Raw genomic sequence first — 27,423 nt, 5'->3', positions numbered from 1 at the left:
ACAGATAATTTATGATAACATGTTAAAATTGACACTTTGTAGGTATGAGTTTTTGTGTGTGTCCTTTAAAATGCAAATGAGCTGATCTCTGCACTAAATGGCAGTGCCGTGGTTGGATAGTGCAGATTAAAGAGTGGTATTATTATAATAAGATCCCCTTCTGAAATCACAAGGGGAGCCAAATTTCAATGAGCTATTTTGTCACATGCTTGCAGAGAATGGTTTACCAAAACTAAGTTACTGGGTTGATCTTTTTCACTTTTTCTAGGTTGGTAGAAGCACTGGGGACCCAATTATAGCATTTAAACATGGAAAAAGTCAGATTTTCATGATATTGCGATTGATATCTTTAAAGTAAAGCATGTTTTGTGAGACAGCAGTTTTCGGAAGTGAACTGATGTCTTAACAGTCTTGTATGTTCAATGTTTGTGTGCATTCATGTGTACTTGCAAAAAAATTAAGTATACAATTGAGACCATGGACCACAAAATATGTCATAAGAATTTTTTTTTTTATTGAAATTTATACATCATCTGAAAGCTGAATAAATAATAGGGCTGTAACGATTAATCGTGCAAATGTGCATTTTCTCAATTTTAACTATATTACGGTGAAATCCCGCCACATCTCAAAGCCAGAGGGCGCTCTCCTGCAGAAACTCCTTTTGTGCCACAGAAGAAGTAGCATTACAAACACTATTCCAGGAAATGTCTATAAGAATATTTATATCGCTGGGTTTCAAATTGTTCAAATTGGGATTTTCATGATAATTAAGAATATTTTGAATGTTTTTGTTTAACGAGTGTTGCTTTTTTAAATGCACATTATAAACGACTCAAACTCATAATGATTTTAGATTGATAAGGATTTCGTACTCATAGATATGTATAAAGGCTAGATGTGTTACGGTGGAGTCTCTAACGTCATCGCCTGGCGGCCATCTTACCCCGGACAGCTCGCTCACTCATAGCATTGTGTTTAATGGTGCAGGTACTTTTTTAATGACCATAACTTGCTCAATTTTCTACCGATTTTTAAACGGTTTGGTTTCTTACAAACATTATTAATGTGGCTATAGTTCTGGATGCTTTAACATGATTCATGAAAATTATTCATTAAGTATGCAGTGTCATAGGTACATCTCTGACGTTTATAACAAACCAAACCGTTTGAAAATCGGTAGAAAATTGAGTTATGGTCATTTAATAGTACATGCTCCATTAAACACAATGCTACGAGTGAGCGACCACCCTGTGGTAAGATGGCCGCCAAATGCGGACGTTCCACCCAATTGGCCAGCAACTTGGGCGAGACATCTAGCCTTTATACATATCTATGTTCGTACCATTTAAAATCGATTTTTGGCATTAAAAAATCAGTAATATTGACCCATACAATGTATTGTTGGCTATTGCTACAAATATACCCGTGCAACTAATGACTTTGATCCAGGGTCACAACTGTTCTTGATCTTCTGAGATTTCATTGTACTATACAAACATACTGAATCTCAACATTATTAAGTTTATTATTAATCTTCAGGACTTTTGGTAAGTGACACACAGACTGATAAATCCACAGTCCGACCCCCTTACAGTAGATATCTGTGAGATGTTGTAATGATGACTTTCATTAAATCTATTTTTGCATTGGGAAGTTTAAGCAGTGAATGTTTAGTATTATTCTTACAGTATGTGTGTCAAATCTCCAATAACTCATCTAATGACTCTGATTAAAAAACTATAATAAACTCACAACAACTAGTGCAGCACAAGGCTTTAAATATGAAGAAAACATTTAAAAATAATAACAAGACTATATGACTATTTTATTTACAAGGTATTGTATTTATCCATAAAATCTCGGGTAAATCAGTGGCTCATGTCCGTCTGTCACATGCTCTTGGACGTGACATTGACCATCACATGTGTATCTCACACCTGACAGTGCTCACATGCTTTTACAACAGCACTTTCTCTTTCTTTACATCGCTGTAAAAGCTGCTGTGTAATTGGGCGAGATATAGGCTTGATCTTAATGGACTCATGACTGCAGTCACAGAGCTGCAATCTGCACCAAGATTGATTCGGAGTCGTAATGCAGCACAGAAACAGAGACACAAAAGAGAAAATGTACCTGTTTCACCCCACAGCGTGTCATGAGCATCAATCTGCACGGTCGGTTCATTATTCAACATCAACAGACTTTCCATCACCTGCCAAAACAACCAATCTCATATTAATGAAACACAATATTGGCATAAACAGTTTCACATTGCATCCCTGCAGGCCAAAGACATCAGCCAAAATAAATACTGAGAAAATGCCAAATACTCATGAACGGGTAAACTGCTAGTAAGCAAATGAAACAACATGGTTTACATCACTATATGTAAGAATGATCATCTGAATCTCCCTGTATTGTAACGATACGCTTTTTACAACGATACTATAAAGAAAAGATCTGTTGTGACTCACGGATCATTACAATTTATCAATGACGCCAAACGTTTTTTTATATTTCTGGCATTATGTTACGAAGATGAAAATATAAGAGGAAAAATGTATTTGTCACAAAACAGTATGCATGAAAAATAGCAAAATATCAAAGAAACAAAAGTGATATTTGTAATAAAAAAGCAAAAAAGTTTCATAGCAGGTATAAGAAATATTTATGGCAACAAAAATCACAAGTTTATCAGCAGGACAATGTGGTACAAGCGTGCATTAATCTTAGGACTGAAATGCTGATCCTGGAACAGTTCGGTTTTATTCAGCAGCGTTAAGTGAATACACTAGAGCTTTCTTTTGCTTGTTTAAAGGCTGAAACAGTGAAACAGCTCGGCTTTGGATGCTGGCCTGTTGCCATGGCTATTCTCCCATGGCAACCGTATCCTTAAAGCACCTATAAGATAGAAGGCTTCATTACGTTTCAGCATAGCCTGAGTTTTGTGTGCACTGCGTGTACGTCTCCATAAACCCTTCTGTTGTCAAATTAGCATTCCTGCGTGTGTTTCTACATGTGCTTTGGTTTACAGCATTACCACATCTTTTGATTTACTTGACTTCTCTGTGACCTTTCCAGTCGTTCGTGATGACTAAATATGGTTGTTTTCAGAAAATCCTTTAACAGGGATTGCTGGAGAGTGCCAACGTTCTGAATAAATATTTAAACGATGATATTTATTAGCATACAAATATCTTTCATAAGAATCTCACCAAACAGACTGATGACTTGCGGCAAGTTTTAGTCTACAACAGGCGTGCAGTGTCCAGAGATATTTCATTTGCAAAAATATTCAAATGTTTTACTTTTGTATTTCGTGTTACTTAATTTCCAAGACTTTTTGTCTAGGTCTAAACTCCCAAGGGTTTAAATGCCTAATGGAACAATTTAGGAAAACTTTATAGAGCAGGTTATGTTTTATGAAGCTATCCGTGCCAGTTCTCCAACAGTGCAGATGTGTATGTGTGAGCTTACATGTGTATGTCCCATACTACAGGCCGCTATGAGTCCCTGCTGCAGGACTTTATTCTTCAGACCGAGGTCCACCGGTTGACTCTCATTGCTCCAGGTGAGCTCCAGCAGGCACTCGATGATCTCAGGATGACCTCGGAGAGCAGCGTGCACTAATGCACATTGACCGCTTTTGTCCACGTGATCCACCTGAACACAAACCACAAAATGTGAATTAATGTCACAAGAGAAGTTTTCAAAGGTAACACATCAAAGAAGCTCAATTACATCGTTTAACAAGTCCTCTCACCTTTGCTCCTCTCCTACAGAGAAGATCGACGACTCCCAGATGACCAGCGGCAGCGGCGTAACACAGAGAGCTCATCCCGTTCTCCGAGACCACGTCTGCATTCGCACCAAACTCCAGCAGCAGGGAAACCATCTCCTGATGACCCAAATGAGACTGCACGCACAGAACCGGGGCGTTGTTTAAAACCTCCGTGCGATAGTTGACGTTCACACCACCCAACATCAGCAGACGGCTCACCTGGAGAAAGAAATGAAATCAGGACCCAACATAAAGAAGTGCTGCTTGCGAGTAAAAGCTGATGAGTCTCTGATATTTAAACTCAGGTTCCTCCTCAAATGTTAACTAATGAGATGTTTTTAATCCTGGGTCACATGAACATCATAAATAAGATCGATTAGTCATGTCTGTTTAATACTGAGAGTTAGACGTTTGCTCTGATAGTAATAGTGATGGTTATTGTACTAATAACAACCAGTCAAACTACCAAACTAATCCCGCACATGCTGGTGTTCACTTCACCGTTATTTTGACATCCCTCCAGCTCTCATCTGCCATATTTCTTTCTAAATCAATGCCTCACCCTCTGTTTAAAGTTCATGAAGAACAAACGGCTGATTGGCAAAGCTCAACACTGCGATTCACGAGCTCATTAAGCGCTGGGGCGCAGGGCACGCTGTGTCACGCTCATTAATCTGACTGAATTCTGCAGCGACTGCGACTGCGCAGCCCCAGTGACCTCGAGAGCAGCTGGAAATAAACTTTGTTTTATTTACCAAAATCACATGAGAATGTTTAGACAGCACCTTGAGAGCAAGGGATGAAGAAAAAGAGATAAAACTGAAAGCTTATGATTTCAAAACTTTGATGGGATTCAAAGACACATGTTTGAGGTTAGCAGCCATTAACTTACTCCTACTGTACTGTGCCACAGCATGGCTCCTGTCATAAGATCTAAAAATCTGAAATCATATGGGAAACACTGTTGTTGATACAGAAGGAAGAATGTTTTGTGGTCCTTATTTATCAAAACTAAGAACAGACATCACACAGAGCTGTGAGGAAGAGGAGTACGGCTGGGTAAAGATAAGACGAATCATAAGGGGGCATGCACACACCAAGGCGTTTCCAATGGAAGCGCTGCGCTTTCCAAAATGCCAGCAGCTGGTGAGTTTTGTTCACGCTGAGTGTTAGCACTTGCCGGTTTATTCGCGGTGAAAAATCTGAAAAATTTTCATCAAAACATGAAGCGTGTCTTTGTAAAACACTTGAATATTGCCACCCATGCTTAATAAGTCATCAGTATTTCTGATGTGCTTTCCAGAGGAGATGCATACAAAGTTCATTTTATACACAGAAATGCATTTCAGCGTTCTGACTGAACTCTTGTTAAAGCTGAATTTTGCAAAAAACAAACACATGCGAATTAGGTGCATTTCCATCAAGTTGCTCGAGCAAACGACGGTGGTATTGGTAACCTATTAACCAACAGTAAATAAAACAAGGCACACTTAGAAAATGAAGACAGGACTGCATTTATTTTTGACTGGGCAAGTTATACATTTACTAGCAGTGCAGCTTGTAATTGCCAAACTGAATGCTGTGCACAGAAAGAGAAATACTGAATTTTTGACGCAGGCACAAGAAGCAAGGGCATTGTGACGATGTCAAGCCCTATCTATGATACACTGCAATAAATCAATTTCTTACTTAGTATGTTTGTTTTCTTGTCAGTAGAAATATCTAAAAATTCTTCATTTTTTCTTGATGAGCAAAATGACCCAAGAAAATAAGTCTAGTTTACAGACAAAAACTATACAATTTAAGTAAATTTAAACGTAAAACAAGCAAAAATATCTGCCAATGGGGTGAGAAAAAAATCTAAGCTAACTTTTCTCACCCCATTGGCAGATAATTTCGCATGTTTTTAACACAGATTCACTTAAATTGTCTATATTTTTTGTCTAAAAACTAGACTTGTTTTCTTGGGTCGTTTTGCTCATCAAGAAAAAGCATCTTAATTTAAGAATTTTTAGATATTTTTACTGAAAATCATTTTTTTCAGTGTAGACAATCAGTCACGTGGGTTTAATCTTCCCTACGTTAGGATTTATTTGGCAAATGCATTTCTATCTCCCATTATTCGCGTTTACTCTTTTGGTCAAAAACCACCTCAAGCGAGCGTAAAAACTTTTTTGCAAATTAAGTGATTTTTTTATTCAAAATTTGACGTTTCCATCACTCGTTTCTTATGCGATACTTCAAAATCTGCATAAAATCACTGTGATGGAAACCCAGCTATAGTCACTTCTCACTCAGACGTCCAATCACAGTGGAGGAGGGGCAGGGCAAATATTACAACAACCAATCATTCAACGAAAGTAGAAGTGTCAAAGCAACCAAAGCGCTTAGCTGAAAAAAGCTGTCAAGCGCCTACAGTCGGCGTTTGCCTGGCGTTTCAGCAGTGTTTAAACGCTTTGGTGTATACGCCCTTTAACTCTTTCCCCGCCATTGACGAGTTACCTCAATTAAAGAGAAAACATTTGTATAAAAAACGTGTTCCTGATGAGGTTTTATGTTAATCTGTAATACCGTGATTATCCTAGATGGCGCACATACCCAATTTATAAAAAAAACTGAAGCAAAAACATTATTTGCTAATTTTAAACTCTGTGTATTTTTTTGTATTATTTGTGTATTATTTCAGTCTGCTAAAATGTTTACATTTTTTAAGAAAAATACCCATATTTAAGAGTTTATAAGCAGAGAAAAAATATAGATATGATGAAACGTTTTGTTAGTTTGTTTATTGTTTGTTTGAAAGCAGAGGGTCTGTTCTTTCATTTGATATATTTGTAGGTTTATATATTTATAGAAGAAAATTTTCCTGGAAGGCATTTTGTGAAAATCACAATAAATGCTGGCGGGTAACTTTTAAAAAAATGGCTGGCGGGGAATGAGTTAATAGCTGAAGATAAATGTTTGTTTTTACTTTAAGATATAACATTTGTGTTTGTATTTGGTCTAAAGTCTCAATATAGCAGCCCGTCCTCCATAACACACACACAGATCTACCAGAAAATCATTTGGCTCTCTTTATAGTTTAAATGCCCTTCAGTGTATTAAATGTGCATTAAATGTAAAAGGCTCTGGTAATTACTTCAAATGTCAAGTGATTTTTTGCTAATCTTAGATAATGTATGGTAATGATTTAAAACACTTCTTCTGTTTTCTCATTACAGGTCTGAGATCCATTGAACAGCTTTGATTTCTTCCCTGTACTGACATACAGTAACATAAAATCAGTTTGCAACACAACCTGGCAAAACTAAGCATGTTAATCCAGGTCAACTTCAAGTGATATATATTCATAATTCAGCAGATTTAATGTTTCCATTGAACAAAGTTTTTTAACTTGTATAAATACAGGTATTTATTTTAGTTCATGGTAAATTAATTAATGTTAATCAGTTACAATGCTTCATTTTATAAATGTGTTAGTAAATGCTGAAATTAACATGAATTAAGATTAATAAATGCTGTTGAAGTATTGCTCACTGTTAGTTCATATTAGCTTATGCATTAACTAATTGTTAACGCATACAACCTTATTGTAAAGTGTTACCAACATTTATTTTTATTGCCACAATGCAACAGATTTTTAATGATAATACTATCATAAAACCTTTTAGGACCGACCTGCAATGAACTCTGGGAGTGCGCTTCTGTAAAATCCACACATTAATGTGATTTGAATGTCATTTTTATAATAAATTATGTTTAAGAGCTCAATTATGCGTGAGAAGTCCTCATAATTCTGAGAAGAGATTCAACAATTCAGAGAAACAGAGCTCAGCACTGAAGCATTGCAAATGATCATCAAGTTTACCTAAAATTTCACACTACATTTTGCAATACACTTTAAAAATACAGTACATGCTATTTTTAATACATACTATAACATCACTTTGTCCTTACATACTATACAAAGGATAATTTTTTACAAATATGATTACATCATCATGGGATGCACAGTTCATTACACTATAATTTGAGCACACAGTCTTGTATATTTGTCTTGTCTTTTATAGATAAAATGCTTTCCTTAATTCTAATGTTGCAATTCAACTCATAGCCTCTTGAATTGGTTTTTGGCTTTATTGAAAAACTCAAGAATGATCGTTTGTGTTAAATACATGTGTGTGCTGACCTTGACATTGGGTGTGTAGAGGTTTCTGAGAGAGGCCAAAGCAGCAGACAGACCATCAGTACTGCAGCTGATCCATAAAGCCTGAAGAACACTGGAGGACACGCCGGTCTTCTTACTCAGACCCTTCAAAAGATCACACAAACAAGAGTCACCAAATCTAATAATAAAAGATTTGATATATACATCAGAATAAAAACATGCAGGTCCCATTTAAGAAATGCATTCAGCTTAAAGGCGTGCGTATTGAGAAATGTGGGTACCTTAAAAATGTGTGCCTTTAAGATGTGGTGGCCTAGCTCCATAGTCTGTTGTCGGTTTAACTTCCCCTCCTGTCTGGACAACATGAATGCCATCAGGGCATGTCCACTCCTATAGAGAAATACATGTATGCAATGAAAAGGATGAGTCCAAATTCAGCTGAATGTCATACACATAAACTATGATTATCAAGTGTAGTGGAAGTAGTGGAGACTAAAGCAGGCATTGCTTTGTTAAAAATACAAAAACAGAAAAATAGCAAATTACTTCTCTTTCATAACAAAATCCTAATCGTTTACTCACCCACATGTTTTCAAAGATGTTTATGTCTTTCTTTGTTCAGTGGAGAAGAAATTAAGTTTTTTGAGGAAAACATTTCAGGATTTTTCTCCATACTGTATACTGGACTTTAACTGTTTACAGTTTCAATGCAGCTTCAAAGCGCTCTTAACGATCCCAAACGAGGCATAAGGGTCTTATCTAGCGAAACAATTGGCACTATCGCCAAAAAAATAAAAAATAAGTACTTTTAAACCACAACTTCTCGTCTAGCACTAGCCGTGTTATGCCCCAGCGTGACCTTACATATTACGTAATCACGTGGAAAGGTGACGCATGACGTATTTGGAACTACTGCTGTGTTTACAAGTGTGAAGAAAGAGGACAATTCTGACGTTGTTGTATGTGAAATTATAGTAATTAATGTCTTTGTGTCAGTTTATTGTTTAAACAATAAACAATCCACAAGTGTGCGTTTCACATATGTAAAGCGTTACCTTTCAACATGATTACGTAATACTAGTGCGAGACAAGAAGAGGAAATGTTTCCCTGCCAATGATGCTTCCTGACGAGTTTTACGGTAATCTAGATTTCCGCTGTTATCCACTAGGTGGCACTGTTACACAATTTATAAAAAAAAAACTAAAGCAAAAACCAATTCAATAACAATGAAAACTCTGTGTATGTTTTGATAACCGTTTTTAATCTGATCTCTAACAAAAGTTCTTAAAGGGCGTGTTGCAGGTTAACCACCACTGTCGATTAATGGGTACATAAATCACTCAAGATATGTGTATAATTTTTAAAATGTCTCAAAAATGGTCTTAAAGACCACTTTTTTTTCGTTTTTGGTATTAACGGTTATTTTAACGCAATTCTGCGATGACGTCACGTTGGGGAGAAGTGGAGAAAGACTCAGCCAGAGCCATAGAGATAGATGAGACATTTATTGCTGTTTAATACTTACGTATATAATTTGGAAATCATATATACATCGTAGGAAATATATAATGTGTTATACTGCAAAGTTACCATGCTAATTATTATTTATGATATATGTGGAGATAAATAAAACTTCGCAAATCTGCTGATTTGATCCATTCATGTCCTGACCACCAGGCTAGAGATTTTTAAACATCCTTAATCCACACTTACTAGTCTATCAAATAATATCTCAAATATATTGTTTTGTGAAATAAAAGGATGCTTTGTTATATTGTTTATGCGATTATAACGAATCACACGATCATTTTATACGCAGCAGTCAGCAGCTGCAGCACACTCGGATCCGACCGCATACATAACGTTACTGTAATAAACAGGCGTTCGGTGGCTTTTTACATCACGACAGACTATGCCATTTGAGGAGGAACCGCTCATTGATCACCGTATTTTTATAAATCCTGTACATGTTTGGACCTGCCGAACAGGTTGAGCACTTTTATATACTTTGTTGAGCAGAGAGGCTGCCGTTTGACCAGCGGGCTGCGGGAACCGGCCGCACATCACGCCGCCAGACGGTGTTGCTAATATAACTCGAAATTAACTATTATCAGATCGGCCCACCGGGAAAGTCCCGTCTCTCCCGATTGCCATTCCGCTACTGGCTGTAAGAAAGTGAGTGCGTTTGGGTCGCTGGTACCCGCGAACAGACGTGACGTGCTTCACTCACCTTCAAGGATTAGAGACATGCTGCCAAAACCGTTTGTGCTGAAGATCGCATAAAAGTTACACCCACTTCAGGCAGGATCATGGACCCCCTCAAGCCAGCATGCACGAGTATGTTAATTGTTTGTTTACTTTCTACACGAAGATATGCTAACGTTATGCTATCTGGCTGTCTGCCTATCTCTCTATACTAGCCTATCCGTCTGTCTGTCTGTCTATCTATCTGTCTATCTGTCTGTCTGTCTGTCTGTCTGTCTGTCTGTCTGTCTGTCTGTCTGTCTGTCTGTCTGTCTGTCTGTCTATCTATCTATCTATCTATGTAAATAATCTGCGCTATCAGAACTGTACTTTACTCGTCTTTCTATAGTCATTCTCAATGCTCTCAAGGCTGCTTTGGTAAATTTCTCTCCCCAGCGTGACGTCATACAGTGCGTTGTGGGGGAAAGGAGAATCATTGCAAACCGCTGTACTTTTTCATACTTTTTCGGGTTTTGTGATACTCAACAACATAAAATACAATGGATAACAGTTTAAATGTTTATTATTAACAAGCAAATTGCACAAATTCGTTGAAAAATTTTACCTGCAAAACGCCCTTTAACAAAAATGCTATTATTTCAGCTTTTTGCTAAAAAAATATTTCAGAGGCTATAAAAAGAGAACAAATGAAGATAGGATGAATTTTTTTTTTTCATTTTGTTTGTTTGTTTGTTTGTTTGAAATCAGAGGGTCTGTTCTTTCATTTGATATATTTGTATGTTTATATATTTAGAGAAGAACATTTTCCTGTAAGGCATTTTGTAAAACTTGTGAAAATCATAAAAAATGCTGGCGTGAAACTTTTTTTTAAAAAGGCTGGCAGGGAATGAGTTAAAAGTAAAAAAATTAAAAGTACATTTGACGATGGTTTCGCTTGATAAGACCCTTATGCCTCCGTTGGAAAAGTTTAAAGCCCTTTAAAGCTGCATTCAAATTACAAACCGTTGAGGTCCACTAAAGTCCAGTATATGAAGAAAAATCCTGGAATGTTTTCATCAAAAAACTTAATTTCTTCTCGACTAAAGAAAGACAAACATCTTGGATGACATTATCGGAATTATCAGAATTTTTGTTTATGAAAGTGGAATATTCCTTTAATGGAATGTTCTGAAAATGCCGCAGTGTAAAACAGCGCCCCCACAATCTGCAGGTGAAATGTGGTATAAATCTCAGTGTTTCTCTGCTCCTGCTGCTATTCATTAACTGAGAGCTTCATTAAAAGGGCACGCATGAATGCTGTTGGCTTTGATCAGCCCTACATCACTACCATATTAAACAAATTTGGTCTCCAACGCTTGGTCCCTTTCATTCTTGCTCCCTCTTTCAACGGCGAATAACAAGGCCGAATTGAGGGGACCTTTTTAAAAGTCTCTCTGTTTCTGAGCCAACTTTTGTGGCTGGTTTCTTAGCTAAGATCACTGCTCATTAGCATATGTATAAAAAAAAACGAGTTCAATGAGTCTACTTGAATGAAATCTGCTGACAAGTTTTACATCTCAGTATTTTCCCCTCACACATTTAAGCTGGTTGGTGTAATAATTACATTAAAAACAACTAGTTGTATTATAGCCAGCCATTTTAAATGATCACTGGATTTCAGCATTTCAAGATAACAACATTTCATTAGCAAAATGTCAAAACAGACGCATCTTGCACACATACGGACACGCAAGCTTCTTTTAATAAAAGCAGTAGATTTTCTCATGTCTCGAGGGCAGAACAAAAGCCAAACTCAACCGAACGTAACCCTCACCAAAATATCACATTACACTTTGAACATACAAAAATATGCTCCGTAAAAGCAACAAAACCTTCATTTTGGCATTAATGTCACTTCAGCCTCCATTTAAACATAACCCTATGATGCTTTTCCTAAACAGAGAAAAAGAAACATTCATTTAAAGACATCTAATGGTGCACAAATTAATTCTGGAGGCGTTTACACGACAACAATTTCAATCGTAAACGGTTTACACAAAAGCATTTTGGGGTCTTGAAAACGAAAAAACATTTAAAGGCAGGTTTCAAAGTGCAAGTTTTTGATAACGATGCCAGTGCGAATCTGTGATAATGGTGATGTCAGGGGCACCACAAAGGGGGGAGTTTTGAGGGGCTCCCAGATATCATTTTTATTAGTAAAAGTATTAGAAATTATAAATGTTTTATTGGTAAATCTTAGGTGGATACAAAGTTATGGCTTGTTTCTGGATTTTGGGCAAAATTGCCTCCCTCCCATTCCCTGCAGTGGTTTCGTTCCTGTCTTTTGTAGCTTAAAGACTAAAGTCTGGTAAACTAAAATGGTAAACTGTCAAATTAGAGATGTCTTCCTCAAGAAATCATCAAGTCTAGACATTAAGGGGGCGTACACACCAAAACTTTTATGGCTGCGGCCGGCTCATGTTTTCAATTGTATCCAATGAAAGCATGGCACCTTTCAAAACAGCCAGCAGCTGGCAAATTTTTTTCAGCGCTGAAAGCTGGCGCTCTACGGTTTTTCCCCGCTCAACGCTGAGCGCCGAGTGTCAAAAGAGATTCAACTTTAGGTGAAAAGCTCCGTTCTGGGTGAAAAGCTCAGTTCTCACACGGCCGTCCAATCATAGTGGAGGAAGGCAGGACAAATATCATAACAACCAACCGGCTCACAGCTTAAGTATCACAGCTACCAAAGCGCTCAGCTGAAAAAAACAGCTGGGATTTGGCGTCCTCCAGGCGTTTTCACCCGCGTTACCCAGTTACTTAATCTTTTTTAAAAGAAAGGTATATATTCACAGAGCTTGCTTTTGCCGTAATGTTAGCATCAGCTGCATAGCCAACCACTACCTGATTGTCAATTCAATATTCAGTAGGCTGCGTTTTCATCACTAAAATGAGAAGAATATAATTTTGGTCCAGATAGCAAAATCCTGTTAGCAAACTAGCAGACTTTTGTTAACTGCCACAAGCGGACTCATACACATGCAAGAATTTTCTCTGAATATTTGATTTCTGTACTGTATTTTTCTATTAAATTTACATTTGCACAATAAAACATCTGCTAGCTACAGCCATGGTAGGTCTCTGACTAAATACTGATTAGGGCTGGGTATTGACAAGGGCAATATGATACAATATATATCACGATGCATGGGGCATGATACACTGTATCACGATACTGTACAATACGTTGCATGCTGCGATACATTGCAATACTTTTTCTTTTTTTCATCAAAAATGTAAAACAATTATAAAAATTCTTTAACTTTTTTTTTAAAGCCAAAGTGCTTCCAACGTCGGCTAAATTTTCTGCCAATTTCTTACTCCTGCTAACTTCTGAGACATCGGTCGATTGCCTGTATATGACAACTGGACAACGACAACTACAGCAGTGGCGGAGGAGGTTGTTTGATGCAAAAAGAGGGATTTGACGGGTTTTTTGTTAAAATATTGACACCAGAGGTTGATATACCGTTACACTATCGTGGAAAATTTGTCACGATAGTTGGCAGTATCGATTTTGCACAGCCCTAATAGCGATACCCAATGCTCAAAAGCAATAGCAAAAAGTAATAGGTCTGTATTATTAAATTGCAAACATTGCAAGATTTTAGATAGCTAGGTTGCCATGTTTGGTGCAAAATGAGTCCGTTCGGGGGCCTAACTGCCTAAAATTTATAGTGGCGCCCCTGGGTGACGTCATACGCATGTGTTAATTCAGTCTTTAGGTATGCGTGAGAGTTTGTTTTTATTTATGCTTCTCCAACACTACTTTGCCACTTTTTGTTTCTTTACAAGGTAGGGATGCACCGATACTGGTATCGGATATCGGCCTCGATACCACATTTTCTAAAGTACTCGTACTCGTTAAAAGTCCCCCGATACCTGGAATCGATACCACGGTCTGAGAAATGTCTATGTTTGAGTGGCGTGTAAGGGGTTAATGCCTCTTGTGTTGTCCAAAGAGTTTACAACAAACTGGAAAACTAGTCGTTTATTTTTTTGTTAAATTATATGACTAAAGCTGTTACCTGTAAATTTAAATCATGTTTTTTATTAAGTACTCGGTATCGGCAAGTACTGAAATGCAAGTACTCGTATTCCAAAAAAGTGGTATCGGTGCATCCCTATTACAAGGTAACATTGCCATCTACTGACCTAGCATATGTAATATAAGGGAATTGGTCGTCTTTGCGTATCCGTGTAAATGAGGATCTTTTTCACAGCGTTGTTGTTTGTATATGACATTTTTATGAACGCAAAGAAAAATCTTTTCCATTCTTCACTATATCGTTGTGGTGTAAACATAGCCTAAATGTATATGTGCTCCCTATGGAGCAGTAACGTTTTGGCTTTAAAAAAACTATCACTAAGTCTGGAGGTATACTGAAGATTCATTATATATTTATGATCACTTTGCATCCCAGTGTGAAAACTGCAATAAATTTAATGTGCATTTTATTGCCTTCTTTTCATTAAGGTTTACTATAGATGAGTATGAGAGCACAGCACTGAAGCTCACCTGGGATCACAGAGAAACTCTGAGCTCTCTCCGTCACCTCGCCACACAAGCCACTCTCTGAAGGAAGGATGACAAAACATTCGTGTTTTATCCCTCCGTTTAATCAGAAAACACGAAAGCGTGTCCATCCTCTGCTGGAAATCCTCCCACGGCATCTCTCCTCTCACAGTGCCGGCGTTCAGCGCATGAAACAGCTGCTCGTCCGTCAGTGGGTGAAGAGACGCCAGCGCTACGTTCAGAATGGGCACGGCGCGCTCGAACGCAGAGTTGCTCATGAACTTCATGTTGCACTGAAGCAGGTAAAGTTCAGACAGAGAGACGGGCACCACCTTGTAGCTGGCGCTCTTAATGACCAGATGACCCTTCTCGAAAAGGTCAAGGGTCAGCTTCAGGTACAGGTAAGACCCCTGACTGCGGGAGATGAGATGGGAGCTGACCTTACCTACGACGACGGGGTCAGCTTTACAGTTTAGAGAGATGTTGTTGGGAATGTTCTGGCTGCTGTTGATGCGGTGTTGGATGTAGGAGTTGAGGTCTGCGCTGATCTCTGGATTGTCAGGGAATTCATCCAGGCTGATCTTAGGGAAGTTCAACAGACTGGTGATGTCCTGTGGAGATAAAGCAGACATTTATCTGGATTGTGAAGATGAAACTAAACATTCTCTTAGGGTAAATAACATGCTCAAGCTAGCACATTTTAATACATGTTAGGATGTACAATTTCTTTAACATGGTAAAAACTGAAGATTTAAAAATTATTTTAAATCATATGAATAACCACTGTGTTTTCTCATTTTTCTACCTCTGAGAAATTCATTCCTGTCCATATAAAAACACCTGTGATTGATCTCATTTTTTTGTTTTGCTGCCTTGTGCACCTTAATTTTCAACATGCACACACACACACACACACACACACACACACACACACACACACACACACACACACACACGCATGCACACACACACACACAGGCACACGCACATGCATGCAAGCGCACACACAAGCGCAAATGCAAACACACATACGCTTACACACATGCATGCACACACACACAAACATACACACAAGCGTTGCGCACACACAAACACACACGTACGCATGCACACGCACGCATGCGCACACACATGCACGTGAACGCACACGCAGGCACACACACATGCACAAATGCACAGACGCATGCATACACACACACGCATGCACACACACACATGCACGCACACACATACGCACGCACGCACAAATACATGCATGCAAGCGCACAGACACCCGCAAATGCACACACACACACACACACACACACACACACACACACACACACATACGCATACACAAGCACATACACAAAAACAAACACACACAGAGATGATTAATAAAATAAATGGCAATGCTACAATGCTGTGTTTTCAGACAGCATCTCTCCAGACATAACATGCTGATGTACGACCATACTGACCATCACTTCAAATCTGTTTCTTGTTACCAACACACACACACATTTTTCAAGTCTTTACAGGCTATAAGGTCATCAGAAACGGTTGATCAATTACACACACTCCTACAGATCAATAGGATCAATAATCCTGCTCATATTGCATTAACAGTATAACACTGCAGTGAAAATGCAATCAATTTTACAGCACCTGAATGCTGGAGTTTAACACCCCACAAGACCAACACAACATCAAAGCTCTCTGAGAGACGTGTCCCAATACCTGACGAGATCTCAACACAGCACAACATCTTCAAACACAGCTCTGAAGCTGACAGATCAGACAGATTAGATCTTCAGCTTCATTTATAATTATTGATATATGAAAAACACTACTAAACAAATGATACTGCATTACCATCAGCCTTCGACTAAATATATAGCATTCACGAAATATCGTAAGTGTTTGGTCCATCAGAGGAACTATATTAAGACAGCAATTGTTCACAAGTAGAGTAAGATCTATACTTTATACTATGCTTTAAAAAAGATCACTAAATAAAAAGTGCAATAGAATTATCAATTTTAAAATCTATTTTATACCACCAGAAAACTGAAAAAAATATATTGGTACTATTCAATGTATTACCCAGACCTACACAAACAAAACATCCTATAAATGCCACCCCAGCTTCATCAAATAAATATTGTACATCCACCCCTGACTTCTGTCACTGTAAATATGATTCTCTCTTTGGTGTCTCTCAACATTAGGGATGGAACGATAACCGGTTTCATGATTAACCACAATCAAAAATGTCCTGATGGTTAGTATTATCGTTTAAAATTTAATTATCATTACAACCGTGTTTGATTACTGCGGTAAATCCTGTCCAGGCAGAATCAGTTAGATATAATGCCATTCTTTATCTGTTCCTTAAATTTAAAAAACTTGCATTTAAAAACAGTTTGCTGCAAGAGATGTTTGAAAAATCCATCACCATTTTAGGCAGATTCAGAGAAGATATAAATGTTGATATATACAGAAAATACCATCAAAAATGAAGGCTGAAATATATTTAGTGCATCAGCTTCAGCTACTATACTTTATATCATTCAGCTCTGTTGAGTTCACACACCAGACGCGTTCTTGCTTGTAGTGACGGATCATGCTGAAAACATTAGGAGGTGTTCATAAGTACAAATAACGCACACTTGTACAAACACACACAAATCTCGTCTGGCACATATTAAACAGTACACGAGTCTGCTCGGTTCTCCTCACAATACCTCTGAAACTGTCAAAACTCAGACCACACAAAACTCCTTTTTTCACTTTTCTTCTCTTTACCTCCTCCTGTCTGCCTGCCTGTCTGACAAAGCATCTTCAACTCTCAAAAGGGAGTTTGGGAACTTACAGCGGAGCACAGATGACAACAGGTTTACTCGAGACAGGGCAAGCTAGCATGAAGGTAAAGCTAATCTTACATTATAGCGATGACACTGGTAGTGACGATTCTCTCAGACCAATCAGTGATCTACAGTGTTTTCGAGTCACGTTTTGGTATCAGCTCGGGTCGCTTGGAACCCCAACCGAGGTGGTACGAAAAAAAGTATTGGGTACCATGTACTCCACCCAGTGGAAAAGCTCCCAAAAGTGAGCTGACCCGACCCAAACCAAACCGTGGGGTTCTATGCAATCAAAAAGCATCATTAGAAAGTTTTAGATGTCACAAGGGTTGCAAAATTCTGGGAATTTTGGAAACTTTCCATGGAAATTACACAGGAATATATGGGAATTGTGGCACAGGGATGAAGATGAGTCAGATGTGGTGGAAGCTAATGTTGTATGTAATGCACTTTTTAAAAATAATTTCCTTGAATTCCTTAAATTTCCAACTTGGAATATGTCCAAAATTCCCAAGCTTTGCAACCCTAACTCCAAAACTACATCAAAATACATCATTATTTGTGCATTAAGCTAGTTATGGCTAATAGAGTTATTCAGATTGTGACATATTTTAATACAATTTAGCAATTTTAGGCCTGAACAAAAAACCACTTTCACATTACTGTAATCTATCCAGATGTTTATAGTTTATTGTAATTTCTTTATTCTCAGAAGTGATTCTCGTTTGTGTCTTAGTCATGTATGACAGTATTTTACTTTGTTTGCCATTTGTAACATGAAATATAAGCTGACTAGTTCTTGAAAGAGCTTCTGTTTAGGATCAATAAACATCAGGATGAATAATCGTCACCACCAACATAAGAAACCGGAGTAAAAGAGGATTTTTTTTTTATGTAATGGTCTCCTGTGTTTTAGTAAAGATTTCTAGAGCTACATGTGTATTTCTGTGTGCAGAGATCTCACCAGCAGACTGGACCTCACGGTGACGATCAGCTTCAGCCAGCTGGGGAACCTACAGATGATCTTGGTTACGAAGGAGGCGATGGTGTCCCCGTAGTCTGGCTTGTGAAACTCCGCCTCATTAAGTCCGTCAATCAAGATGATGTAGTCTTCCTCGGGAATCTTCCTCTCTGATGAAACAAGAAGAAATGCATCTGAGCAATAGCACTCATGAGTTCACTCAACTCTACAAAAATGTCCCTAAATCAAATATTAAAATCATTGTGTAAGGAAAAGACAGAAACGCAAGTAATTTATTCACTGATAATCTCTGGACTGTCCTGAAAAGCATGTCAGTTCTTAAATCATACAAGTAAATAATGACAGAATTAGCATTGCACGATGCATCGATACTTCAAAAGTACCGCAATTCTCGGAAACTAAAAACATCCCGATTCCTAAATGTATCAATACTTTCTAAGAATGACTGCGTTTCAGATTTATAAGAGATGCATTTCATGTTGGTGTGTGCAACGCACGCTTCCAGTGCCTCCCCATTGACGTCTGTGTTTTTTCACCAGGATGCGCTCTCTTGCCTTCAAGCGTTGTTTATACTCGCACTTTGGTTCGCAACGCAACCCTTCACTAATCGCGTGCATGGTGCGCGAGCGAGAGGCAGCGGAGCTTGTATTTATATGCTTCTGATACTGTTGTCATTTTTTTTCACTTTGTTTCACTAAACCGTATTTCCGCTATTTTCATGAATACTCGACATGCACTCAATGATTTTTTTTAAAATCCTCAAAAAGAATGGAGTAATTAGTAAACGATTAATTCAACATCTTTGAAAACGCAACTTTCATAGATAACGTTAATAATTTGCAAGCTGCTACAATAAAGCATACAAAACATCAGCTAAAATGATCTATAGGCTATATGATTATAATCAGAGCATGTGCATGTTTGTCAGTGATTTATTTATATTAGGTTATTATATTAAAGCATTTAAAGAGCACAGACCTATACGCAAAGGAGGTGTATTACATTTGTGAAACGCCTTTTAAGAAATTATGGACTCAAATATAAAGTTCAACCATAAATAAATCAGATATTGAAGTACAGGAAACATTAGCCTATATTTATATCACAGCTTAAATAACATTAGGTTATTATTTAGGCTCATTATTTCCTATTAATTATGGTAATGTTATGGTTAAGTGAATGTTAGCAGTTTTCACTACAACCACTGCTTAACCAAATTTTTAAATGTTTAATTTATCTGCTGTTCATATGTTCATTTATTAGTGTTGTATATTATTAGAATGTTTTGAGAGTGTCTCTCCCTTTTTAGGAAAAGTAGCAGGAATTCTTGACTATTGGTATATTGGCAATAATTTTGGTACCGTGACAACACTAGACAGAATTTTCATTTATGGTGCCGCTGAACGATTTCTTTTCAGCTGTGCCACATCTTTGTTTTTCCTTATTCAAACCATCTCCCTACAGAGACATCGGGAGTCATTTTAATGATTCATTACACATAAAGAGACGTTGTAGAAGTGAGCGATCATTGTGGAATAACACAGAAACATTTTTATGCACTGATTTACACTTTGACAGAGTTAGAAGAGAAACACAGACCAGCAGCATCCATTAAACATCTTACATCTATCTCTTAAATCTCTTCATGTTTTTAATGCATGATGCAGGAGTTCAAACTAAACTATACTTTATTTCTGACAACACACTGAGGGTTATATTCATCTGAGAGCTTGTATTTAAATTTAATCTTTTTTTTTAGATCTTTTTTTTCAATTAATTTAATCTTGTGGACTTTCAAATATAATATATAAATATAACCAAAAAGCAAGATTAAAACAGTGATGAATGTGCAAGATGATTTTATTCCTCATGTTGTATTGACCTTGATAGAAACACCAGATTTGTTATGTGACAATGATTCCAAGAGGTTTTAGCTGCAGCACTTGCATTCTCAGACACATGCGCTTCCTGGTAGTGATGTCACTTCAGCATTCTCAGATGCACTTGTCGGCATCACAGTGTATTGTTGTCAATATTTACGTTTTGTTAAGAATTTTAAGATCTGATATTTAAAAATGTTAAGTAGTTATACTGGTCTATGAATTGCAGATTTCGTGTTTAAACATTAGGCTATAATGATTGTGGTATTATAGTATAACTTGCCAACCATGAAGACATTTTGTCCATGTTTTTCCCCTTTATTGCAATGAAAGTGGAGATAATAGTGCTGCTGATGTATGTTAATGTATTGATGTCCTTAATTAAGTGAAAGTACAATTAAATTTAGTGTCTATATCAGCATATATCATTTTTTCTGTGCTGTTCTTACAGATGCACAAATCAATTGTTTTACTTTCTGAAAGCCCAGTGGCACAATTGTGTGTTTCGTTAAGACCCTGCCTTGAACATATTGTAAAAAATTAAGCCAGAGTAAAAATGTGCTTTAGGTTAAACTATAATTTTGTATTAATCTTTAGATCTAACAACTTTGTTTCTTTGATTATTACTAGATTAGATTGAAAATATTAAAACAGTGTCTCACATAAAAACTAAAATATAAAATTTACTAATCCTGCGATAAATATTTTTGTTACAAACGCGTTTCTTTGCTATGCCAAGTAAATTTAACAATTGCAGCACCCACTGGCAACGCAAACTTTTTTGTTTTTTGTCGAGTTTGCGACCGCAAGTGACATCACTGCCTGGAAGTGCATCCGTCTGACTGTGGGTTCACACCAGACACGAGTTCAATGATTTATGTGAGGAGAAAACATACATAGTCAATGCAAAGACGCAATCAGATGCATCCTCGCGTGGGGCGATGCGAATGACGCGAATTAGGCGGTGCGATTGCCGCAAAAACACGCGCTATTCGCCTCAAACACGCCTTCGCGCAAGTTCAAAATATTCAACTCAAGCGAAAAATTTGCATGAAACAAAGTTAAATCCCGCGAGTAATGTAGAGCGAGCAACACGATGCTACGCATTTGGTGTGTAATCTCTCTTAATAATGAGTCAGACATTACACATATAAAGTAAATTTTTTCATGAAAAAAAAGAAAAGAAAACAAATGTCCTCCGTTCATATAATCAAACATCAGACACATGACATCAGGAGCGATCCAGTGATGTTCCTGCTATCAACAGAACACACTTTTATCTGGGATGGATGCAGATAAGACAGCAAAGACGAGGCTAAAACATGAATCACTCAATTAGAAAACTAAAGCCAATTTAAATCTCATTCTCAACCCATTTTATTCCTGTAATCTGATTACCTGTACATATATGGCCCACGGTGTGTCAACACCAGAACTGTACTGTACTGTAGTATGAACATGACAAACATCTGATTTTAAGACAGAAGTAACATGCAGATATAATTAGGAATATGCATTAAAGGCGGGGTGCATGATTTTGTAATCGCTTTGGAAAAAGGAGTCGGGCCGAGTACCAAAACACACTTATAGCCAATCAGCAGTAAGGGGCATGTCTACTAACCGACATCGCTGCCTGGGTTGCGGGTCTATCAAAACAAGGTCAAGATTCAATTGGGGTAGGGGTGTGTTTGTTTAGGTGATTTCAATATCAACATTGGCTTTCAGAGATTGTGCACCCCGCCTTTAAGATTTTGATGTTCACATTGACTTGAATAGGTTTGCCGTGTACCTTTGCGCAGGTTGATGAGCGGCTGAAGGACGCCTCTGCGGAAGGCAGCTGTAGGGTCCTGTACGCAGGAGCGCAGACTGAGCATGCTCTGTAGATGAGGCTCTTTCAGCAGCAGTTCTCTGTATGCTGTTAGCTGATGGGATCGACACAGGAGTGCAGACACACTGTGTACAAACTCAGGGACCAGACACGTATACGTGTTATCAGCCTGGCAGTAATGATACGCCACTACCTGCAGAGAGAGACAGTTTACATTTATCATATTACAGTAAAAGAGTCATAAATTCAATTAAAATTGTTTAATGCAAAGTAGGGCTGCAGGATTAATCGTAAAAAGATCAGAATCTCGATTCAAGCATCAACACAATCTCATTACTAACTTATAACGATTCTTCTGTCTATTTAACCTTTGACAGAAATCTTACTGAAACATTAAATCATCCGTCAGAGAGCCGTCAACGTGTAAAGGGGGATTATTAAACAGTGGGTTGCAATGCCAATTGTTCATTGGATCACTCGCAAGCTAATCTGCGCTTAAAAAACGCTGTTTAAATGTTCACACACTTTGCTTTCACGGATGCGCAAGCGTGTGTTTAAAGCACAGATAAAGACTGCTTCGCGGGGCTTATTGCTTTTATAAAACGGTTACTTCATATGCATAGCAGGATTTCATAAAATACAACACAAATAAGCTGTAATTATATTAGTACAAATATTACTCTTCCGCCAAACAAAGTAGTTCCTCAGAATCAAGTGTGTCTGCATCAGAGGGCAGTTCTCAAGCTAAACAGACGCAGCAAAGGCACAATGAAAATATGATTAAAGACTGTAGTGTATTTTCATAAATCAACATTTATCTAATTTATACATTGACATTTATATCGTCCAACTGTTGAAGTGATGATCAAATATGCTTGGAAGCATGCTGAACTCCCCGTCAGCGTTTGTTTTTTAAAGTTGCCACCCAGTTTTAGTTTAATGCCTTCCAGAAAAATGATCTTCTTTAAATAAACATAAAATATATCAAATGAAAGAACAGACGCTCCGCTTTCAAACAACAACTAAAAACCCCGTTTCATCCTACCTTTATTTAAACTTAAAGATCATGATTACATTTTTTTCCAGAATTGTGCAGCCCTAATACAAAGGTAAAAATCTTCACAGGGTAAATAGAAAAGACCAACATCTCTCTCTGAAGTTAAGACATGTCCTCACACAGCAGTTCAAGACAGAACCTAACATGGTCCTCACCATCTGTTAGACCTCAGTGAAGGAACCTGCTGAGAACCGTCAAACCGTGAGGAGTTCCCCGAGGAACTGGGTTTACAACGGGGATCCTTCTTAATTTGTTGATTTATTATTGAAACCTCTGTTTGACAGATGGAGATATTTGGCATTCAGACAGCCGGGGTTAATAGGAGCGGCGCAGTGTTTAGCCTGAGATGAGGTCTGGGACAAGAGCATCAATCTGACGCCCCTTCAGGTGAAGGGACCACTAACTCCCTCACTATGAGCTGTGCCGCACATTAAAATGCTCAATCTCACAAACGTTTTCTCTCAGGCCTCTGAGAGTCACTGATCAGGCCATCATCACATATGATTTACTGGGGGAAGCTATTAGGAGTAATTCATTTAAAAATCTTCCACTGTATTGCAGCTCTCGCATGAATCACCAGATTTGCCAAAGTTTGTCAAGATACAGAAGTACCAAAGCAGCAAATGTTACTAGACGGCTCATTCTGTGCAATTGTCAAGAGTTTACCAGGTTCCTTTATCAAAAACAAAAACAAACAAGGTTGTAATTTAAATCGTCGTGCTGATAGTTAACTCTCTATGGGAGAGCAGCTACTGAAAATATACTAATTATTTAGTCAAACTAATAAAAAAGACTGAAAATAATAAACTTGTGTTTTAAAATAAAGACCAACTCTCATTTGTCACAAAAACAAGCGTTACATTATAAACCGATTAGCCATGAACATCTCATTAAGTGCTTTTGTCTTATCAGACACACAATTCATCTACCGCATTTGTCATAACCGAGCCTCAGCACCCACAGGGGTGCAATTCTCTTTAAATGGGATCAAATGACCACCCTGCTAACCTGTTGCCATGGTAACACGCGAGGGACTGCAGGTTCTCCTGAGAAACAGGGTTTATACATCATTTAGCTCACATTGTGTTTGACAGAGGCCAGCTCGGTCTATTAAGACGGAGACGTACAAAGGCGAAGAGCAGAGACAATAATCAGCAAAACCTCTCGCTCTGCTATGCCAAACGATTTATAGGTGCAAAGCACAAAACGTGTAGTTTAAGACAATGCTCTGGATAAATCCTTGATGTCACCTCTATTCATGACCAAAATTACCCTGTTTGTCTATTTGGATTCGGACTTTCTAAACTATGTCTATTACTAACACAAAGTGCGGTTTAATGTAGGGATGCACCGAAATGAAAATTCTTGGCCGAAACAAAAAACCAAAGGAAAAAACCAAGGCCGAAAACCGAAACACCAAAAGAAATTATTATGCCAAATTTTAACACCATTGCATTTATGGCTATCACTGTGTACTAACTTTACTAGAGTCACCAAACTCACGGTTCGGATCACACAGCTTTTAAGGCACGGATCTGATTATTTTTCAGATCAGCAAAAAGGGGATGGGAAAAATCTAATAACAAATAAAGAAATTGCAAACATTTATAAAAAGAACAAAGTTGCACATTAAGTAAGGTCTGAAATTAGCATTAGGTACAGACATCAAATTAAATGATAATTAACACTGTCTTTATTGTATAAATTAATTATTATTATAGTTTTTTAGAGCTACAGAAGTGATTTTCTCTTTGTCTTTGGTTGTTTGATTAACATTAATGACACAGATTTAAGTAGGTTAATTGAGGTTACTGTCTCTTTAAGACCAAATAAGCACAGACTGGTTTCTGACTGTAATCTATACATACACTTAAGACATAAACAAATGTTTTTATTAGAAAAAGTATACTGTGGAGATCATTTTGTTTGTATGTGAAAGATTTTATGTTCGCTTGTTTTTTTAAACACATCTCTCGTATGCACTACTGAGTGCCCTTAAACGTGCGCGGACAGAGACCGAGGGTGAATCCCAAACAGCGCAGCATAAACAGTCGCTAAACATAAAAACATTACGTTGTTTTTCATTGCATTATTCGGCAAATGTATGTTAATGGACAGTATGAGACACATTAACGCAACTCTCTCTAAAGTTTACACATCAAGAGTTCTGATCGAGCACGTCTGACACATTTAACCGCATGTGCCTCTGTGCCTACAGAAAGCTGCTCACTTTAGCGCCTTTTTGCGGTTAAATACGTCCATACCGCAGATACGTCAAGCACATGCAGGAAAATTTCCGGTGGCCAAATATTCGGTGCATCCCTAGCTTAATGCATGCATTTTTATGCATTCTGACTTATTAACGCAGTTAAAGGGATACTTCACCGATTTAGCATTCAGCTTTGTATCTGTAGAAACATGGCAGTATTACTGAATGACCATGTTTCCCTCCCTCATTTTCCCCTGAGAGGAGAGATATCTGCATTTTGGTTCTGCAAAAAAGTCCTCCGATGATGTAATATGACGATTTTTGCATCATCGGAGGACTTTTTTGCAGAACCAAAATGCAGATATCTCTCCTCTTAGGGGGAAATGATGGAGGGAAACATGGTCATTCAGTAATACTGCCGGGTTTCTACAGATACAAAGCTGAATGCTAAATCGGTGAAGTATCCCTTTAAAGAGTTTTAATTCTCATGCTAAACAGATGCAAAATGTCAATTTTTGGGGGGTATTTCTGGACTAAACTCACGCCTCAGAAGTTTCAAACACAAGTTTCAGAAAGTTTTTATCGAACATGGGTACCCGTTACGTATCACTGACCCCTTATTCCTTTTATGGGCACTTCCCCTTGAAAACCACGCCCACACGTCAATCAGAGTGAGAACAAGAAGGAGGTTGTTCTTTAGCATTTTTTCCTTCAAATAGAAGTCACAGACATCACTGCACGCAACAGATTTGTTTTAAATCAAGAATCAACATTGGCACAAAATAAGAAGTGTGTTTAACGCTGGATTTTGTTTAAATGGGGCGGTCCCAACAGAGTCATGAGTCGCAGGCGGTACGTAAAACTGCATCAAATGTCTGTTTTTTTGTTGGTAATTGGCGTGTAAGTGCATATAATGAAAACAAAACGAACATGTAGAGAATCATAAGTTATCCAGAGATAGTGATAATTCAAAGAAACAAAGTCAATTATTTGGCTTATATATGGTTAACACAAACATTGCTCTGGTGCCCATTTTTAAGACATTTGACAAGTTAGGGGTGCGGTTATCAAAAAATAATGCATACCCTTGGAACATTTCTCAACCAATCAGAATACAGCATTCAACAGACCCGTGGTATTAGTGAGCTTTAAATAAATACATTAGCAGAAAGATATAAACATCACTCCTCTGTTTCCAAACACCGATAAACGTTCATAATGTGCAATGCCTACAAAACACAACTGAGATGCAGGGTTATTATAGTTTTTAAAAAAATATTAGTTTTTATTTTTATTTCGTTTTGTAATGTGTTATTTTATTTCAGTTTAGTTTTAGTTATTTTTAGTGGTGCATAAATAGTTTTGATTTCGTTTCTATTTTTCAAAAATCATTACTTTTAGTTTTTATTTAGTTTTAGTATAGTTTTAGTCTTTAGCATAATATCATGGTTGTGTACATACACCTTGCCAAATCTGGAAATGTTGAAAATACGATGAGAATAAGAGGATTTAAAAAAAAGTTTTGTTTATTTAGTACTATCAATGAAAGGCCGGGACAAATACCACACCAACCAACACTCTAAATTCTGTTGTGTTATTTGGGTAAATATAATATACATGTATAAATATACATGTTTGGTTATAAATAATCATATGCTGGGTTGTTAACACAAACATGAGTTAAAACAACCCAGCATTGCATTGAAACAACCCAGCATATGTTTATTTCAGCACAGTAAATTTATTTCAGCACATCTTACTTGTACAAACTTATGTCTGTGCACAACAACTGAAAATCAATGCAAAGTTTAATGTTCTGCCTATGAGTGTCCATTTCTGTACCAGAAGAGATCGCTGTACTAAAATAAAATGCTTATTTGTTGACTAAATATTAATATATAATATTATTTG

The 27,423-nt window shown here is 37.5% G+C and overlaps 1 protein-coding gene across 4 annotated transcripts in view; it reads right to left on the bottom strand.

Annotated features, from left to right (window-relative positions):
• The window catches only part of tanc1b (tetratricopeptide repeat, ankyrin repeat and coiled-coil containing 1b), a 168,729-nt gene that overhangs the window by 19,840 nt on the left and 121,466 nt on the right, over nucleotides 1–27,423 (bottom strand). For all 4 annotated transcript variants that reach the window (XM_065252378.2, XM_065252379.2, XM_065252380.2 and 1 more), the window contains 8 exons: nucleotides 22,208–22,439; nucleotides 18,521–18,687; nucleotides 14,714–15,321; nucleotides 8,234–8,342; nucleotides 7,974–8,096; nucleotides 3,767–4,003; nucleotides 3,481–3,666; nucleotides 2,137–2,215 (listed from right to left, as the gene is read on the bottom strand). In XM_065252378.2, coding sequence (XP_065108450.1) covers nucleotides 2,137–2,215; nucleotides 3,481–3,666; nucleotides 3,767–4,003; nucleotides 7,974–8,096; nucleotides 8,234–8,342; nucleotides 14,714–15,321; nucleotides 18,521–18,687; nucleotides 22,208–22,439 — 1,741 coding nt within the window. The remainder of the gene's footprint in view (nucleotides 1–2,136; nucleotides 2,216–3,480; nucleotides 3,667–3,766; nucleotides 4,004–7,973; nucleotides 8,097–8,233; nucleotides 8,343–14,713; nucleotides 15,322–18,520; nucleotides 18,688–22,207; nucleotides 22,440–27,423) is intronic.

This window comes from Paramisgurnus dabryanus, chromosome 15, assembly GCF_030506205.2.
Source record: "Paramisgurnus dabryanus chromosome 15, PD_genome_1.1, whole genome shotgun sequence".
Taxonomy (NCBI): domain Eukaryota; kingdom Metazoa; phylum Chordata; class Actinopteri; order Cypriniformes; family Cobitidae; genus Paramisgurnus; species Paramisgurnus dabryanus.
The sequence above is the reverse complement of the archived record's forward strand: the minus strand, read 5'-3'. Positions and strand labels throughout refer to the sequence as shown.